General features: G+C 40.8%; 2 protein-coding genes across 8 annotated transcripts in view; both read left to right on the forward strand.

Moving 5' to 3' along the window:
- Positions 1 to 1,493, forward strand: part of LOC105261223 (putative protein ZNF720) — a 61,409-nt gene extending 59,916 nt beyond the window's left edge. The window contains exon 6 of the transcript XR_006590796.1: positions 925 to 1,493. The gene's annotated coding sequence lies outside the window, so the exon portion shown is untranslated. The remainder of the gene's footprint in view (positions 1 to 924) is intronic.
- An 8,726-nt stretch (positions 1,494 to 10,219) lies between these two features.
- LOC105261241 (putative protein ZNF720) overlaps positions 10,220 to 20,713 on the forward strand; it is a 64,999-nt gene continuing 54,505 nt past the window's right edge. For 4 of the 7 annotated variants that reach the window (XM_045047171.1, XM_045047168.1, XM_045047169.1 and 1 more), the window contains exons 1-4: positions 10,228 to 10,618; positions 13,244 to 13,339; positions 13,460 to 13,586; positions 14,092 to 14,184. In XM_045047171.1, coding sequence (XP_044903106.1) covers positions 13,310 to 13,339; positions 13,460 to 13,586; positions 14,092 to 14,184 — 250 coding nt within the window. In that variant the 5' untranslated portion in view covers positions 10,228 to 10,618; positions 13,244 to 13,309. The other 3 variants (XM_045047165.1, XM_045047170.1, XM_045047166.1) reach the window with 3 other exon arrangements.

Genomic DNA, 20,713 nt, shown 5'->3' on the forward strand with positions numbered 1-20,713 from the left:
TGTCTCTCTCTCTTCCTCTCTCTCTCTGCGCCTTCTCCACTTGTTCTCTCGATCTCCCCATCTCTCACACAAACTACAGGAAACAAGGGAAGAGCAGAAAATGGTCGTGGAAACTAAGAAACATCTTCAATGACATTACACTCATGAATCTAGTTTTGGATAATGATGCTTAGGTCTTTTATTCACACTGTCAACACAAACACATTGAATGATATACATAAACCAGCTATTATTTCTGAATCTAGTATGATGAGGGATACAAACAGGAAAACGTGCACCTTCACCAGAGAAGGCTGACCTAGGGCCTGCAGAGTTTTAATAAGCATCAAGTAAGTGCTGGTTGCTACATTCTTAAGGGGTCTCTTGACTGCCTATACATCTCAATAAGTAACGTTGAACTGAATGGTAATCATCAGAGAAATCCTGCAGAAGCAGTTTTACACTCAGAAATTCAAAGGAAGGGCCTCCTGAGTTGCTCAGTGGGTTAAGCCTCTGTCTCTTGGTTGTGGTTTCGGTCATGATCTCACAGTTCATGAGTTTGAGCCCCCAGTAGGGCTCCATGCTTCTGAGTATGTGGAGCCTGCTTGCGATTCTCTTTCTCTCCCAATTTTTCCCCATTCCCCCCCTCACTTGCTCTGTCTCCTTCTCAAAATAAGTAAATAAACTTAAAAAAAAATAAAAGGAACATTTGTGATCTAATACTGCGTGCAGCTCCCCTTCCCCCCAGGACATATAAGCTTCATGAAGCCACCGTATGGCTCTCTCTGCCCACAGGTCCAGTCTCTGTGCTACTCCAATAAGCTATCTTGCATCATCCAACATCTCCAGAATTATTTCTTGACCATTGTGCTTGATGATCCCACCATATACTGTTTCATTGAAAGCTTTTGTTTCAATCCTCATTTCTGCTCTATTCTGTTTCAGGATTCGAAGGTGCAAGCATGTAAACTATGGGATTCTTCTTTTCTTGTTCTGAAAATACAAACTAAATAGAAGAATAGATTTGCATCAAGAATGTGGAGTAAACTAACAATCTACAGGATGGAGGTCCGAGTGATTTAGATACTCCACTCCCAGAAGTCATTATCTCTACTACACAAAGGTGAGAGCCTTCATTGTCCAGTGGCAACGGGTGGGATGTGGGTTGGGAGCAAGTGGTCAAGAAAGGATTCTGGAGACCTCTTTGGTCAAAAAAGCTGTTTTCATGAAAGCACAGGGAGAGGAATTGTGGGCGCCAAGGGCTGCAGTAGGATTTGAGGAGACACTGCTGGTATGCTTTAAGTTGGAGGCATAGAGATAAAAGAAGTTTCTAAAGCATTTCCAGATAGTCAAGAAGACATACAGAATACTGGCAGTCTGCCTCTCCTCAAGCTAAGCTTCCCTTTTGCCTCTAGCAAAGCATTCACATGAAGGCAATTGTGAATTCCTTGAGCAATGTCATACTCTGCCTATATCTAGTGTTTATCAATGGGTGGCAAGCTGTAAGAAAATTTAATCCTATCAACATTTCTTTCACCTCTGTTCCTTTCATCAGAAACTACAGGCAAAGATGGGGCGCCTGGGTGGCTCGGTCGGTTAAGTGTCCGACTTCGGCTCAGGTCATGATCTCACAGTCCGTGAGTTCGAGCCCCGCGTCGGGCTCTGTGCTGACCGCTCAGAGTCTGGAGCCTGTTTCAGATTCTGTGTCTCCCTCTCTCTCTGCCCCTCCCCTGTTCATGCTGTGTCTCTCTCTGTCTCAAAAATAAATAAACGTTAAACAAAAAAATTAAAAAAAAAAAAAAGAAACTACAGGCAAAGAGAAACTTTCCCAGAAGAAAGATTGTTCCAGTTGAAATGGGATGGTTTCTGCATATCACTCGGTAAATCTACCTAATGAAATAAATTGAAATGAAATTGGAATGAAACAACCTGAAAATGGGGTATCTTTTTAACATTCTAAGCAGCAAGAGTCTTCCTTTTATCTGACAACTTTGGAGTTAATCCGGGCCTCATATCCATCCTGTGTATCTGTGCATTTTCTTCATCCTGGTCTTCAGAGAGGTGATTAAGCATCCAGATCTGACCTAAATGGGAACTTGTTTCCTTGAGTGCTATGCAGGACCAGACTCCACCAGCAACAGGAATCTTGGACTCAATGCCTTCCCCTGTGGATCGTTCACAAAGGGAATATTTTCAATACTTGCAGAACTTTAATTTGGAGTTGGAGAAGGGGGAGAAGGCTCAGCGATACAAGGGAAGAGTGTTCTACAAACCTAATCTTGAGTATCATCTGAAAAGGTTAAAAATTGGGTGAAAAAATAAAGCAGAAATCTCAGAACTAGAAAAAGCAACACTTGCGATTTCAGTGTGCATGGGCCTTAAAGGGAAAAACAGGGCACGGTCTCTGCCCTCAGATGCACAGCTTACCTGAGAACTGGCCATTTCTTCTTTCACCTGGTCCCCTGGGTTTCTTCTCTGAAGATTTTGCTGGAGATCTCACAGCTGCATCAGCAGAAAATGTCTTCCAAGCCACTAACACAGCCTCTACACCTGTAAACTGGTCACCTGCAGGCCAGACTTTGAAATGTAGAAAAGGCCCAACTTGCTACTCCTTTGTGTAAAAAGCTATTCAGAACCTTTTGAGCTCCTAATTGGATGCCAACCTCTGAGTTTTCCTCTTCTCCTTTCCACAGATGCTTCTCCTCCCACAGATGCCTCTACACCCCACAAATGCTGCTACACCATACGCACACTTTGTTACACAGCCTTGATCCTCTCCAACTCCTATAGAGAAGACCCTGGTACCTCTCCTAGAGCCAAAGCCTGCACTCACCCCTCCTAAATTACTGGGAAACCTTTGTGCTTCATCCCGGATTCCCTTAGAATCACCTGGAGCACTTAATTAAAACAACACCATTGTTTCAACAAACATTGATTGACAGAATCTGGGGGGGGGAGGGGGCGATATGATAATTTTTTGAAATTCCACAAGTGATCCTATTGGGAAGCATTTGGGAAGGTGACCAGACAAAAAGCACGATCATAGCTATGGTTGTTGTCCAGATTTAAATCCATGCCTCCTCCACTGATCAGAGTTTCTGGAGATTTACACATCCCCCCTCTTTCTTCTATGCAGTGGGAGACACCCTTCCACAGGGAGCTTTCCCTTATACATGCAAATGCCTCTTTCAAAAGGGTTTCAGACCTTTTCCTTTGTCTGCTCCTTTAAAGTAATCCTTATGCCAAAGAGACACATTTTGGAATGGTAAAATGCTCCCATTCAGTAGCAAAGTTTACTTTCCTAAGTCACCGCTAAACAGTTTTCCCAACTGAATGCATTTTTTAACTCCTTCCAGGAATATTTGAGATTTCTAATTCCTCATTATTTTCATTGAAATTTGGTGTTGTCCTCTTTTCCTTATTTTGTCCATTCTAGAAAATATTGAGTGGTTTCTCAGAGTAAAATATAGAGTGATCTAAGACAGTTGTGCTGCTGCCTGAAACTGAAACCACTTAAAAGCATAAAGTTGAACAATTCAAAATGGTGGCATTAAAACATCAACAAGGCTTCCTATTAAACTTAGTAACCTTTTGTCTCTTGGGGAAACCTCCCATCATTCCTTCTTAACCACCCCCCCCTTTTTCTTTTAACCAAAGAGTACCAAACTGGAAATATGATGACCAATGTTTGTAGCACAAAAACAATTCTTGTCAAAACAAGATGGATCCTGTTTTTCCCTATAAAAATCCCCAGCCCCTTCCTCTGGGTGGGCTTGCAATGTTGAAGGCCTTAACCTGCTTCAGCCTCTTCTGCCTGGGAAAACAATAAAGCTCTTATTCCTCTTTTGCCCAAACTCTGTCTTCACATTATATTTTAGCTCTGAAGAACAGAGGTCAGTTTTCAACAACAGAATGAATGTGTACGAGAAGGAAACATTTTCCTTCATCTGTTCTCTATTCTTTGGCCAGTCTAACGATTAAACTGACATCAGGCAGGTTCAAAAGAGAAAAAAAAGAATTTCTTGATGATGGGAACCTCAAAGATTTGAGCCTCAAAGACAGGCCATCCATGCTTATATGCCATTTGGAATGAAGGAAAGGGGGTGGGGCTTTACAACTCAAGAAGGAGGAACTATATCTACATTCAATGAAAAAGGAAAGAGCAAATGCTTATCAAACATGTTTGCACTGCCACGCAGATAACTCTTTATAAATGGTTCATCGCTAGGGGCACCTGAATGGCTCAGTCAGTTAAGTGTCCCTCCTTGGCTTAGGTCATGAACTAGCAGTTGGTTAGTTTGAGTCCCACATCGGGCTCTCTGCTGTCAGCACAGAGGCCACTTCAGATCCTCTGTCTCCCTATCTGCTCCACCCCTGGTCATTCTCTCTCTGTCTCTCTGGAATAAATCAATAAACTATAAAAAAATAAAATAAAAATTAAATGTTCATCTCTGCTATTAACTCCTTCTGAGTAGAGGTCCCTCATCTAATTTATTCTTGGTATATGTATCAGCCTCAGGAAAGAAGGACATTTTTCCATTGCCAGCAACTTAGAGGTTGCTAGAGGATGTTTTGTTAAGTTAAATAAACTACATACAGAAAAATATATACTGTATGAAATCACATACACGCAAATCTTAAAAATGGCAAAATTATTAAAGATTAGCAAGTTTGTTGCCAGGGGCTGAGGATGGAGGAAATGTTTAGATGTTGGTCAAATGGCAAAAAGCACTACTAATGTAGGATGTGTGAGCAGTGAATGTTTACACCTCGGTGAGTGTGCTTAATACTAGTGTATTGTACCCTTGAGATTTGCTAAAAGAGGCTATCGGAAGTGTTCTCCAGACACATGCATACACACACACATATTAACAATGGGAGATGAGGGACATGTTTATTGGATAGATTGTGGTAATGACTTTGTAAGCAGGACCCAAGGGTACAGGAGCACCTGGTTCCAGTGGCCCCACAGACCCAGTTCTGCCACTCATGGCTGACCAAATCCAAGGGCAAGACAGAGGACTTTTGCTGCCTCAATTTTGACCTCAAACTTCCTCACTGGGTTCCTTCCAGCTTGTCTCCTGGCTCAGGAGGAAGACCCTGAGGACAAAGTATCCCTCAGGGGAACTGGAACTACCACTCACGCCTCAAAGACTGCCCTGAGCCAGAAAGACCCCACCCTAGACTGACTCCTAGACAATGACAGACTTCACTGTCTACCTGCAGGTCCTGACTCCTTTTGCCCCTCCACCCACCTCTCCCCTTTTCCCTTCCATACACCTGGAAGTGTATCCAGCACTTTGGAGACAGTCCTTGAGACGTTATTCAGCCATCTTTGCAGTGTCAGCCTCCCTGAAATAACTTCCTCTCGTGTTTCGCCACCTCTCATCTCTCTGCCTTGAGATTTTGTCACCGGTAAGTGGCCAAACCTGGTCTGTGTGGGACCCCGGAGTCGGCAAGAACACCGGCGAGATGAATGGTGATAAAACAAGAAGGAGATTTTCTTCACGGAGGCCAACACTGAGAAGAGAGGTGACCAACATCTCAAACACTGTCCCCAACCTGCTGAAAATCCTTCCAGGTTTATATAAAGAAAATGTAGGACGAAGGGTGGTGTACATGCAGGTGGTGAAGGCCAGGCCAATCACTGCATTGCTGTGAGGCATGTGGGGTCTTGCTGGCTCAGGACAGTGCCTGTTGCTGGAAGGGGTAGTTTCCTTTCCCATCCTGGGATGCCTTGCCTGCTGGGGCTTCTTCCTGAGCTAAATGCTGACCTGGAAAGAAGAATGGAATCAGCTAGAAAGTACAGACGAAGGTCAAAAGAGAGACAGTTGAAGGCACTGCTGGGTCCTCTTTCCATTTCACAAAGTCTATGTATGTTTACTTTTTAACACTTGACTGACCTCTAGATGTTCAGAAATAGAAAACAGGGTGATGAATGGGTTGGCTCCTGAAACTCCCATGGAGCAAGAATGTCCTATCCCCTTTTGGGGGTGTCAGAATTCCTGTCCCTTTCCGGTTGTTCAGGCTGATCTAAGAAGTTGACATGAAACTGGGTGGCTCAGTTGGTTGAGCATCTCTTGGTTTTGTTTGTGAGATCAGGGATTGTGAGATCAAGCCCCACATCAGGCTCTGCACTGACAGCACAGAGCCTGTTTGGGATTCTCTTTGTCCCTCTCTCTCTGCCCCTCCCTGGTTCTTGCTCTCTCTCTCTCTCTCTCTCTCTCAGTTTCCAATTCTCTCTCTCTCAAAATCAATAAACTAACATTTTTAAGAAAATCGAGACTGGCAAAGACTATCCTTGTAACCTGTGTCTTTTCAAAAGAATCAATTGACATCTAGCTCAATATAGAAGTGAACTTCAGCACATCTATTTCAGTGCCTCAGCCTGGAAATGTCTATTCATTATTGACTACCTACAAGCATTCTTTTTATATGTATCAGCTGACACATCCACCTGCATTTTCTTCTGTCCCAGGCAGTTCACTATTACACTTATGACTGAAAACACTTAAATATGCTCATGGATTTCTTTGAGCATTTCATCTATCAAGACATCCACATTTCTCCTAGGACACAAGGCACAATGTTCAACACTTGGTCTCAAATGCCTGCATTCCCTAAAACCTAGCTTTCCCTACACCTTCACCTGTGGTCAATCACATTAAAATTCAGAAACAGTTTCCCTTATTCCCCTATTTCTTGAAGGACGTTTGAACTGTCTTTGTGCAACAGTCTTCAAACTTCATGCCCAGATAAATGTTGGACAACTATAATCTCTCATATTGAAAGATACACATTCAAAGATAATTTAAAGTATTTCTTCAATATTACAGGACAAATTCTTATATTACTGATGAGATTCTGGCCTGATTGCTGGGGCCATTAACAACATATTTGAACAGCTATTTATATGATAATTATAAAAGGGTTCATTTTATGCCTGTAATTTATTATTTATTACTAGAATAGATATATTTTGGTTAGTTTATTAACTAATTTATTTTGTGTGTGTGTATGTGAGAAAGAGAGCACAAGAAGGGGAGGAGGCAGGGAAGGGAAGACAGAATCCCATGCCTTTAGCACACAGCCTGATGTGGGGCTGGAACTCAAACCATGAAAACAGGACCTTAGCCAAGATCAAGACTCTGAGGCTGAACTGACTTGTGCCACCCAAGCATCCCTAGAATAGATTACTTTAGTCACAATTTTACTTACAAGGTCACTGATGTGTAATTGACCATTACACTCTTGGAGGCATGAATATATAAATGGTTGACAGGAAGAACAACACACTACATTTTTCTCATGAGATGGGAGGTTTTGTAATTTCTCCAGGCTACAGAGAAGAGCGTGAACACGTAGTGATTGTCACTCAGGATAAATGTCCTGACAGTGGGAAAAAAATGCCTTGATTAAGCCCCAATTATTTACTTGCTTCCAAGTGGCCTACTGAAAAAGAGAAAAATTGTAATGATGGAAGACAGGGTATAGAAAGTTGCAAAGATGCTCCCTAGGACAAGGATGTTTGGGGTAGCTGTTATCTCAGGACACTATCTACTTGTGATTACTTCCTATCAATAGGTTGGCCCCTCAGCTTGTGCATGCACAAAGCATGAAAACCATAAATGAGTCCTAAACACAAAATATATGAGGTATAAGGATCATCATCCAGTATAGATGATGTGCAAGCCTGCAAAAAAAAGACGTCTTAAGAGATGTAGGAAGAGTTAAATCATACAAATATCTTACTTTGGCCACCATGGATTGAAATTAAGTTGTTCTTTGTTTTTAATGTTTATTTATTTGAGGGAGATTGTGAGCAAGTGTGAATGGGGGAGTAGCAGAGAAAGGAAGAGAGGCTCCATGCTCACTTTGGAGCCCTATGTGGGGCTTGAGCCATGCCCATGAGACCAAGACCTGAGAAAAATCAAGAGTTAGACCCTCCACCAACTGAGGCACCCAGGCACCTCTAATTCCATTTTTAGTTATTTTAAAACCTCATACTGTTCTCCTGAATGGCTGCTGCACCACTTTGTTTTCCCACCTACAGTGCAACAGGGTTCCCCTTCTCTTCATCCTCACTAACACCCATGGTTTCTTGTGTTGTTAATTTTACCCATTTTGGCAGGTGGGAAGTGGTATCTCGTCCGTGTTTTGATTTGTGTTGCCATGATGATGAGGGATGTTGATCATCTTTACATGTGTCTGTTAGCTTTCTGGCTATCTTCTCTCAAAAACTGTCTATTCATGTCTTTTGCCCATTTCTTATCTGGGTTGCTTGATTTGTGGGTGTTGACTTTGAGAAGTTTTTATAGATTTAGACTTTTCATTCAAGTCTCAATTACTGTGTCATCCCCCTCTTTTCAAATAATTGGGTAAAGTTTGTCCTGTTTTAGTAAAGCATATGCACTTTCAACTGTAAGAGAGAAGTTTGGAATCAAACTTCAGAAATGAACAAACAGTCCCAGAGATTCTCAGAATTGGTACTTAGTTTCAGGTTTTTGATTTCCAGGATGTCTTGAAATCTAGTCCTTGTTCTGACAGCAGGTGACTTAAATATCTAAGCTTGTTTTGAGCAAACTGCAATTTTTCTTTGGGCACCTGATGTCTCTTTAAAGCCACAAGTTTTCACAGGTGTATGCTGGTGTCATGCAAAGAACCTTGAGAAGGGGAGCAGAGAATAAAATTATGTCATAGTATAACAAAGGAGAGCCTGCAGAAAACTTACTGTCATGTAGTGTAACATTTAAGGTTGTCACATATAGAATGGACCCTCTGTGGAACCCTGAGGTGTTACTCAACAGGTGTATTGCCATTCCTCCCAACTGAAGGTAAAAAGTACTGGCTATCCTTATCAACTGGACTATTTTGAAAAGGACTGCATGGGTGTTAAAGGGAACAATCAGTTTTCAGTGGGAATCCACATCACTAGTGGATGAATGTTGGCAACAAAAGATAAAGACAGATAGCAATGTTATTTTTTGCTCAGGGGTCCTAATCAAACTTCCATCCTCAGCCTTTGGGTTTTCTCTCAGGTACAATAGGGGTCCTACAGGGACTAGTATCCCCTTCCCTTGCCAGGGCTCTCCTTCCCAGGAACCTCCTATCCCCCAGGACCTCCCCCCATGCTCTCCAGCCCCTGTCCCCCATGGCTGCCATGGTCCGAAGTCCTGGCCTTTGATGCAACTGTGGCCCAAGATGGCTTGAGCGTGACCATTGATCTAGGGCCTAAGCCTTGTATTCCTCTATTATGTGCTTGCTGCCCTGTTGAGTTTCCTTATTTATGGGGCAATGATTAATTTAGGGCAGAGATTTTGACGGATCTATTTGAAGCTCGATGAGTGATGCACTGTGGAGTGTGCCAGTATCAGCTGAACATTTTCCTCACAAGAAGGTTGGTAGCTCATCCAATAGGACTGATCATTTGATCAGTACCACTAACCTCAGCTAAAGTGCCATGAGAGACAGAGCATAGAAAACACGTTGAAATGTCATTTATTTCCCCTTGTTTTCAAATGTGGTAACTACTGTCAAAATCTAGATATTTTCCCCTTTGCGGGAAAAAGAATTTCTGACATGACATTTTTCAAAGAAATCTCAGTCCAGTAAATGAATTGGGGCAGATAAACTAAGGAGAAATGGGTGTGTAATGCTCAAAAGGCCTAGACACAAAGGAATAAATTCATAGACAGGGACACATTGTTATTTATGGGAGACCCATATTTTTCAAACTGTTTTAGCTCTCTGAGGCAGGGGCTGCTGGTAGCACTGGGTTTGAGCACTAAAAGTGTAGCTCAGCTGTAAGGACACAAACAGTTTTATTCCCAGTGCAGAGAGTAGTTTCTCCAAGCCAGTTGACAGGGAGGACTAGGAAGATGCCTGTGGTTCCTTGGAGCCCTGTCATTGGGAATTAGGGAGACACGGAAAAGGTCGGCTAAAGAGCTGAAGGTGTGTTTGGCTCTTAAATTTGTAACTCTCTTTTTTCCAATGTCCAGAAACTCTGATCACTGGAGAAGAAATGGGTTTAAACCTGGGTAATAACCACAGCCTTCCTTACTTCCCTAAATGGTTCCCAAAGGGATCCCGTGTGGCGTTTCAAAACCGACCCTTGCTGTTGCCCCCCTCCTCAGATTCTGTCAATTGGTGTGGATTGAAACAACAGTGTTGGCTTAATTAAGTGCTCCAGGTGATTCTCCCTGAAGCCAGAGTCACATGGCAAGGCTTCCCATTAATTTATGAGATTTAAGTGCAGGCTTTTGCTCAAGGAGAGGTAACAGGGTCTCCTCTACGTGAGTGTGGGAGGATTAGGTCTGCGCAGCACACTGCTCCTATGCTGTAGCAGAATTTGCGGGTGCCTGTGGGAGTGGAAGCCACTGAAACTATAGAAGAAAAACTCAGAATTGGGCTCCAAGTACATAGTCTCCGTTTCTGAAAAGCTCCTGACACAAAAAACTAGGAAGTTTTGTGTTCTGCATTCCAAAGTCCTGCCTACCAGTGAGCACTTTTCTTTTGAAGACGTTCTGTTGGTGCCTTTAAGGGCATTTTCTCCTAATGAATGTGTGATTTGTTCACAGATACCTTCTGAGAAAGAAATCTAGAGGACAAGGGGAAAGAAGAAGAAATGGCCAGCTCTCAGGTAAGCCTGGTGTTCCAGGTCGGAGGCCGTGTCATCTTTTCCCCCTAAAATCCCATGCATGTAGAAATCACAAATGTTGGTTTCTCTGTGTTTGGTGTTTCTGCCTTATGTTTTCACCAAAGCTTTACAACCTTCCCAGGGATGATACTCAAGGTTGGGTCTTTAGAACTCTTCTCCCCTATATGCAGGAATCTACTCTATGCTCTCAAACAAGGCTTTCACTAGGACGTCAACACTTGTCACTTTGAGGTTAAAGTCCTGCAAGTATTGCAAATATTCCCTTTAGACAGATCCAAAAGGGAAGTTGTTGAGTCCAAGATTCCAGTTGCTGATGGGGTCTGGTGGTGGGATTTTAGTTGAGGAGAACCGTTCCCCTTTAGTTCCCCCATTTAGTAACTGTAGCACAGGATGAAGAAAATGAAAAATACAAGGCCCCCAGTATCTTAGGAGTCCTCTTAAGCATATGGGAATCCTTCTGGAGACCTCCCTTTTGCCTTTCCCTCCCCTGGCTGCATAGTCACTCTTCACAACCCCACTGTGGATCTTGGTGCCCACAGGTCCTCTTTTTGTGTTATAATAAAACGAACTTTTTGCACCAAATACTAAATGCAAAAAACCAGAGAATGGATATGAGGCCTGAGTAACTTGGAAAGTTAAAAAAGCAGGGGGAGAGCAGTCTTGGTTTGTAAAATGTGAAAAAGATACTCTGTTTAAAATATACTAGACATTACAGGACAGGGAAACAGCCATCTACAAGTGGTGTTTCTCCCATTCAGATGGGGCTCCCAAATATGGGCCGATGATCCTGTGGAAGCCAATGGCATGAGTGGTGAAAAGAATTCACCTGTGGCAGAATAAGATTTATGAATACACCTCAAGGGAGTGGTGGGCAGGATAGCAGATGAGAGGCTCCTGCTGTGAGCAGTGACTTGGGGCTGATTTTGCAGGGGGAAGATGAGTTTGTATGGTGACTTATGGAATTTGCTCTCATGTGGTAATTCTGCCTGGTTGTAAGTATCCATTTGTTAAGGCCTATAGATATTTTAAGGCAGGTCACCGGCTGGGCCTGCCTCTCTTCAGCCAGGTGGGCCCTGTGGACTCCTCTACAATCCATTGCTTGAAACTGTTTGCCTCAAAGCAGCCTCTACTGAAAGTATATGTGATTGAAGTTTGTATAAATCCACTGTTTTCTCTCATAATTAGACTGATAATCTGATTTAACAGAACACACCAGTGATCATGTGTCCTTTGTTGTTTCTTAGGCACTGAGAGCAGTTTGTTTCCTTACAGTTGTTGTTCACTTCTTTAACTGTCCTTGTTCTCTATTCCAGATTTCTCCCCTATAACGTTCATCTTTTCCCCCCATCTTTCCTAAAGATCTTAGATTTGCTGAGCGATGTGCAGAAACCATTACATTTCAACTGGAAACTTCTTTCTTCTGAGTTTCTCTTTGCTTGTAGCTTCTGATAACTAAGGCAAAAGAAATGTAGCTTCATTTAAATTTCCTTATAACTTTCAGCCCATTGATAAAGGATGTCATACTCTGCCTGTCTCAAGAATTGAATTAAAAAAAAAAACATGAAGGCACGAAAGCAGCTATGATTTCCTTCAGGAAGGGCATGTTCTGCCTGTCTCAGGTGTCTATCATTGGGCGCAAGGTGCAAGGAAGTTTTATTTAAGCTACGCTTCTCTTGACCTTGTATCATTCATCATTTTCCTCCTTTAACAACTTTGACCCTTACGTCTTTAAGGTTGTTAAAGTGGAAGGTCTCCTCTTCCGTAGCTTCTTCCTGATGAATAAGGGCATAGAGATGTTCCTACCTATGAGGGAAGATCTGTCAGTTGAGAATTTTAGTAGGAGTTAGGAAAGGCCAAGGCAGCTGTCTTTAGAGTTGATAACATGTGGGAGTTTCCTTGAGGAGAAAGAATCATCTGTCCCCTTGATGTTCTGCCACTGAGCATCATCACCAGGTGGAGAGAAAAAGGAGAAAACAGCTAAACATGATAGAATAACAAAAAGAAAGCCCTAATAAATTTTTATTTTACTCCACACTCTGGTCACAGAAATACCCTTTTATTTACTGCTTTATATGTTGAGAAAATGAAAACAATAATCACATAATTGATGTAATTGTGTGTCTTAAAATCCTCCAAGATAATAGAGTCATAATAGAAAGTGCAGCAGCTGGGGTTGTCACACAAAGGAAAATTGATTTGCAGCCGATAAGAAGATCAGAGGGAATAATTTCCAAAGGAGACTCTCAGATCAAGGGTGTGTGTGTGTGTGTGTGTGTGTGTGTGTGATGATTTCCTTTTATTTTAGATTTGGGTGGATAATGAGGAAGTGGAACCTGGTCATCTTATGTAGAACTGGACATAATGTCATACATGTGACTTAAGAGAACACTTCTATGCATACTTTGTGTTATGTAGATGAGGTTTGTGTTCTTCCTTGGGTGGAGATTTTGGTATTACAAGAGGTTAAGATAGCTGTCCTCACTCCATGTGTTAACTCCATCATCCATATACATAAATATGAGTTGGGTTAAGCTCAAAGTGGCCTGCCCAAGCTCTTTCTTAGGACAGTCATTATATTTTGTTGAATGTTTTCTGTTTCCATGACAGGAGACTGTGTCCACAGGGTGTTTTGCCAGAAGTAAAAGTTAAAATAGAAAAAAGAGGCTAAGTAAAATGAGGAATATGGTCAGTGGGTACATGCAGGTAAGTGGTGAACGTCAGTTCTTGTAGTCTATCTGGTGACAATAATTCCCTCTTTCATCTTAGGTACCATTATGAACTATGCCAATGGCCACTTCTTTGTAACTGTGGTATTTATTGCAGAGACTGCTGACCTTCAGAGATGTGGCAATAGAATTCTCTCAGGAGGAGTGGGGATGCCTGAATCACAGTCAGAGGGAACTGTACATGGATGTGATGTTAGAGACCTATGGACACCTCCTTTTCTTGGGTAAGGATAACGCCTTCTAGATTTCCCACACCACCCTCAGAGTTTTGTTCCTTCCTTTGACAACTCTCTCTTGGAAGCTTCCTCTTTGCATGACTGAAATTGAGATTCCTGCAGTAAGGGAAGGAGGTAAGGATTTGTAGATGTAGAGAAATATCTTCATGATGTTTCCTTTTCAGCTTTAGTCTCCCCTTTTTTTTAAGGTATCATCACCATTTCTGAAGATTAATGTCAATTCTAAACATTGAGTGGCATAAGATGGTATTGCCCAAGTCTTAAACTCCAATTTTTATTCCTTATTGTATTGGTAGTACTTGGAATGCAGGTCATGATGTGAATATTTGAAACTCCTCCTGCATGTTCTAAAGGGGCTTTTTCTTGTGCAACTCTGTTTGGGAAATCATTTTTTTTAGAATTCTCCTATGTCCCTTCTTGTTTGCTGAGTACAATACTGGGTTGAAAGATAGAATCTCCAGCGATAATTATATTCCTTCTTTCTGATAAACAGGTCTTGTGTCAAAACCAGACCTGGTCATTGTTTTGGAACAAGAGAAGGAGCTGTGGGGTGTGAAGAGAAAGGAGACAGTAGCCTTACACCCAGGTAGGTGGAAGTGAAGCAGATGACACAAGTGAGGTCCAAATGTGAAGGAGGAAGATGCGTCTTAAAATGTTGTTCAGGTAGCTCTCCTTGAATGGAATTTCATTTACAAAGCCGAGTTTTATGTCTTTCCCTCTCCCAGAGGGACATCTGCTGTCTAACACATCATGCTCTTTGATTCTCCAAGGACTGTCCTTCAGCTCCACTGAAGGTCTACCACATCCACGGTGGGGGCCTCCATAATCTGAGAGCTTTTCCATTGCTGTGAGAGCCCTAGAGTAAGGAGATGGAGCCCCATGTCAGGTTATGAGCTGAGAATGGAACCTGCTTGAGATTCTCTCTCCCTCTCCTCCTGCCCTTCCCCAGCTCTCTCTCTCTCAAAATAATAATAATAATAATAATAATAATAATAATACTCTACCTGTGTATCAAGTTTAGATTTTTTTTTTATCTTTAATTGGGTGTCATGCCCAGGACATGCTTTGGTACCATTCTCATTAACTTTTGTGTCCTCTATAATATTTTCTTTGTGGTTTATGTAAAGGTTACTTAAAACATCTTAAAGATATAAAAACCCATTTTAAACTGATAATTGCATACAAAAGTATTCTACTTATAAGCTCCATCCCTGCACCCACCTTAAGTTACTGATATCACAAATTCTATCTTTTAATATGTAATTTATTACCTAGATTTATGATTTTTGTACTTCGTTAAGATTTGCTTATTTATTTATATAGGGAGAATGAGCAGGGAAGGGGCAGAGAGCAAGGTGGTCAAAGGATTGGAAGCAGGCTATGTGCTGTAAGCATGGAGCCTGATGTGGGGCTCAGACTCTTGAACCATGAGATCATGACCTGAGCTGAAGTCTGATGCTTAATCCACTGAGACACCCAGGTGTCCCTGATAGTTTTTGGGTTTTTTTTTTAATTTTTTTTAATGTTTATTTATTTTTGAGACAGAGAGCATGAATGGGGGAGGTTCAGAGAGAGAGGGAGACACAGAATCTGAAACAGGCTCCAGGCTCTGAGCTGTCAGCACAGAGCCCGATGCGGGGCTCGAACTCACGGAGTGCGAGATCATGACCTGAGCCGAAGTCGGTTGCCCAACCGACTGAGCCACCCAGGTGCCCCGATATTTTATACTCCTACTGGAAAAAAAAATACTGTAGCAGAAATTAAAGTGACTTGTGCTACCTCATTACAACATGACAGGTTTCTATAATTGTGCATTTAAAAAAAATTCTTAATGTGTTTTTATTATTGAGAGAGAGAGTGAGAGAGTGCGAATGTGGAGAGGCAGAGAGAGTCAGAGACACAGAATCTGAAACCGACCCCAGGCTTGGACTGTCAGCACAGAGCCTGATGGGGGGTAGAACTCGTGGGCCTTGAGCTCATGATCTGAGCCAAAGTCGGTCACTTAACCAACTGAGTCACCACCCAACTGAGTGGGCCAACTGAGTGGCCCAATTGTGTAAATTTTTATATTTAGCAGAGAGTTTTATGTTCTCATGTGGTTTCAGTTACTATTTACAATCCTATTATTTCAACCAGAAGGACCTCCTTAGTATTCCTTGTAGGACAGGTCTACTTGTAAACTCAGAGGGGTTTTTATTGGGAAAGTCTCTATTTCTACATTCGTGGAAAATGGTTTTGCCAGGTAGGGTATTCTTAATGGATGTGTCTTGACCTTTCAATACTTGAATACATTGGCCCACGTACTGCCTCCATAAGGTCTACTGAGAACCCCAATACTAGTCTTACAGGAGCTCTCTTGTAAGAGATGAGTGGCTTTTTCCATGCTGGTTCAAATTTCTCTTTTCACTTGTGAGTTTTGATAGGTTAAGTATAAGATGTCACTGTGTTCATGTCTTGACATTTATCCTGCTGTGAATTGACTGAGCTTATATCATTTGTCTCTTCTTTCCACATACAGACTTGACTTCTTGATGTCAATGCTCTGCCCCCTTTCCCTCCCCTCTCTTCAGGAGTTCCCTTAATGTACATATTGAATTACCAGTTGGTGTTGCATGAGTCTCTAGACTCTGTCCTTTGATTCTTCGTAGATAGTTTAATACAAGAGTACTTTAGGTTGTCTGATTCTTTTTTCTGCTTGATCAAGTCTGTCACTGACCCCTTAGTGTATTTTTAAATTCAGTAATTATACTTTTTGTCTCCCAATTTCTTGTTAACTGTTGGTTATAATTTGTTTCCTTGGGTTTACATTTTGGTCATGAATAGTTTTCCTGGTATATTTTAGTTACATATCTATTTTTCTTCCTCCATAAGCATCTTTATGATGGTTATTTTTAATTCTTTGTCAAGCAATTAATACTACTTTATTAATTTAATACCAGTTTTGGAGATATATTTTGTTCCTCTAGTTGGAACACAATTTCCTATTTCTTTGTATCCCTTTATATCTTTGGTTGATATTTGTGAATTTAAAAAAAAAAAACAAGCAAACAAAAAACCCCACCAAAGGTAAAACAAAACAAACAAACAAAAAAACCTACAGCCTCTGGGCTCAGGATTATGGACTTTTGTTGTACAGAAGAACACAAATTATAGTAATTCTGGGGACAGTGACACATTCTGGGCATTTGTCATGTCTGAATTTCTGTAACTGCAAAGTTTAAAAAGTGTAGTTACTCTTTAGAGCTTGTGATACCTTCCTCTCTCTGTCTTCAGCTCTGTAGTCTCTCCAGTGTTTGAACAAATGCTCACCTTTTGTCTGAGCAGCCACCACAAGGTATCCAGAGGATGCTCTCATTTCTTCTGTTTTCCATGCCGTGCATGACAGAAACAAGTCCCTCAAGACAACAAAGAAACCAGATCGTTGAATATACATTTGTTTCTCTCCTCGACAGAGGGAAGACTTTTCTCACAGTGTTGCCATGGAGTGTCAGGGAGGGTGAGCAGCTGTTGTAGGCAAGTGTCCTACACGTTCTTTGTTTTTTCAATGTGGATCTTCTTTTACACTTGTCTGGATGTGCTGTGTTCTGCTAACTGGCTTCTGGAGCACTCAAGAAGGTTCTTTGGTCTATATTTTGTCTCCATGAAAGAGTAAAGTCCTGTTGCCTACTATTTCTCTATTCTGCTGATGTCCTATCATGGGTATTAATTTTGCATATTAGCCTTTTTACATATATGCCTGTCAGTGTAGTAACTGCAATGACTTCTTTTGTATCTTTTAGTTGTATCTTTCTGTAACACCCTAGGCTTGTTGGCACCGGGAGATTCTCCTGTACCAAAGGAGAGTCATTTGGTACAGTGATATGGGAAGAAGTAGAAGCTGTGTCTCTGAGTATTTCTACTTAAGAAAATGACGAGGAAGATGAAGGGGGCATAAGAAATGCAGAAAGTATATTATACTGGATGTAACCAAAAAGAGACAATTACTTGTAATGAAATCCTACTGCTAGAAGAGATCAAGTATAGAAAACATTTGGGGGAAAACCCCTCCTTAAGTCAGTTATACTTGCAGAACAATGTCTTTGAAGTAAAATCCAAAAATCCATTTTTAAACCTACACATTCTCTGGAAGGACATTTGGAAATGCAGGAAAATCACCTCGTCCATACCAGAAGTAATTGCTGAAAGCACTTCAAATATAAAACTGGATTAATTCCACAAATTTGGCATTTGAAAAGGAAGATAAAAATTCTAAATACGATTGATTTGAGAAGGCCTGTTTGGAGGGTTCATTATTCTTCCACCAACGCATAATTCCCCGTTTCAAAGTCTCTAATTTTGATAAACACGGGGGGGGGGGGGTGGAGATTATCCAAACATCAGTGTTCAATAGTTATCATATAATACTAAATTTGGAGCAAGCATTTATGTGCTTTGTTCTAGGAAGGCCTTTAGTGAGGACGGTGTCATTTGGATTACTGAGGTGTTAATAATGGAGATAGAACTTACAAAGGCAATGAGTGTGGGAAAAATATGAATCGAGGGTCAAGTCCTAATAAACATCAGAGAACTCCATCTCCAGAGAACCAGTGTGAAAGTAAAAGCTATGGAAAAGTCTTCTATGAAAGCTCAAATCTTATTGTACATTATATCCTTACTGCAGAGAAGACTAGCAAATATAACACCTCTGGGACAGCTTTTTTTTTTTTTAATTAAAAAAAATTGTATTTTTTTAATTCACATCCAAATTAATTAGCATATAGTGCAACCATGATTTCAGGAGTAGATTCCTTAGTGTCCCTTACCCATTTAGCCCACCCCCCCTCCCACAATCCCTCCCATAACCCTCAGTTTGTTCTCCACATTTATGACTCTCTTTTGTTTTTCCCCCTCCTTGTTTTTATATTATTTTTGTTTCCCTTCCCTTATGTTCATCTGTTTTGTCTCTTAAAGTCCTCATATGAGTGAAGTCATATGATTTTTCTCTTTCTCTGACTGACAAATTTCACTTAGCATAATACCCTCCAGTTCTATCCATGTAGTTGCAAATGGCAAGATCTCATTCTTTTTGATTGCCGAGTAATACTCCATTGTATGTATGTGTATGGACTCTTTCCATACTTGGGCTATTGTTAATAGTGCTGCTATAACCATTGGGGTGCATGTGTCCCTTCAAAACAGCACACCTGTATCCCTTGGATAAATGCCTAGTAGTGCAATTGCTGGGTCGTAGGGTAGTTCTATTTTTAGTTTTTTGAGGAACCTCCATACTGATTTCCAGACTGGCTGTACCAGTTTACATTCCTACCAGCAATGCAAAAGAGATTCTCTTTCTCTGCATCCTTGCCAACATCTGTTGTTGCCTGAGTTGTTAATGTGAGACATTCTGACAGCTGTGAGGTGGTATCTCATTGTGGTTTTGATAACTCTGGGACAGCTTTTAACTGTTCTTCAAAATTCATTCAACAGCAGAGATTTCATAATGGGAAGAAACGTCACAAATTTAAACAAGGCAAAGTCTTTACCGTTCAAAACTTATCGACCTAAGGAGATACATACTGGGGAGAAGGCTGACTGATGTAGGTATATGTGTAGGTGTACACATACACAAAAATAAATAAATGGCAAAGTTGTTAATTACAACTAAAAACTTCCTGAACATCAGAAAAACATACTGAGTGAAACCCTACAAATGTAAAGGATGTGGTGAAGTGTTTAGTTTGTAAGTAAAAGTATTCAACATGAGACATACTGGGGAGATAACTTACAAATAGCAAGAATACTGGCAAAGTCTTTACCTGGAACAGAACCTTAAGTAAAGAAAACATACTGGATAGAAACCCTAGAAATGTAATGAATAAGGAAAGACTTTGGGTTTTAACACACACATCAGTAAAAACCAGAGTCTTTATAAGGGATAAAAACTTGAAATATGTAGACATTTGGCAATCTATGTAATGAAAAGGCAAATCTAAACAAAATCAGAGAATTCACAGCAGGAAGCAGTAAGTCAATACCACTTTTCAAACATGATTCTAAATCAGAGTGTTTATTACAGAGAAAAATCCAAAGTTAAAATACCGAGATCACTTACATCAGTGTAGGATAAGGGGCACTAACCCCTCTACCATTGAAAATCTCTGTGTATCTTTTGAGTCCCCAGAACTTAAAACCATACCTACTTTTCCATGGAAATAGCCTATTGTTGAGGCTCTGTGCTGACAGCTCAGAGCCTGGAGCCTTCTTCAGATTCTGTGTCTCCCTCTCTCAGCCCCTCCCCTGTCTGTCTCTCTTTGTCCCCTGCTCTGTCTCTCTTTCAAATATAAACATTTAAAAAAAGTTTTTTTAAGTTAGAGAAACATTCTGAATTTAAATGTTTTGCTAATTAGTGTATAGAAAAAATACGGTAGCAACTCATGAAAATCTGAGTAGATCTTCATAATAGCAATTGTTACAAGTCAAGAATATTATTTATGCAGTTAAAATAAAGACATTTTCACAGATATCTGAGGAAAGTATAGCTACTCTTCTATAAAAGGATGTAAGATTATTGTAAATCTACTTTTACTCAATAATTAGCCTTAATTTGGGTAGCATGGAAAGTACAACTCACAGATCATTATATCAGAAGAACAAGAATGGTTCTTGAAAAACCATAATGTGCATTTTGGCCAAGGTCATACAGTGATTTTGCAGTAGTTTGCTTAGAGTGTATTTGAAATTAATATATACCCATTAATAACCCTGAATGGATTTTACGCTGTGTAATGAAAGAAGTGTTATCCTATACCAGCCTTAGCTTACCCCACCTTCATCAAGTTTGCAGGTAAACAGACAGTAACCCAAATTACACTTGACCCTCATACAGCATGGTTTTGAACTGTGTGGGTCCACTTATAAGCAGACTTATTTATAGTACAGTACTGTAAATATAATTTCTCTTCCTTTTGACTTTTTAAATATTTTCTTGAACTTCCTTTATTATAGGAATACCATATACAGCAACTATAACATATCAAATATGTGTTAACTGACTATTTTTGATAAGGTTTCTTGCCAATAGTAAGCTATTAAAATAACGTGTTGGGGAGTCAAACTTGTACACGGATTTTCAGCTG

Source organism: Felis catus, chromosome E2 (assembly GCF_018350175.1).
Source record: "Felis catus isolate Fca126 chromosome E2, F.catus_Fca126_mat1.0, whole genome shotgun sequence".
In the NCBI taxonomy this organism is placed as follows: Eukaryota; Metazoa; Chordata; class Mammalia; order Carnivora; family Felidae; genus Felis; species Felis catus.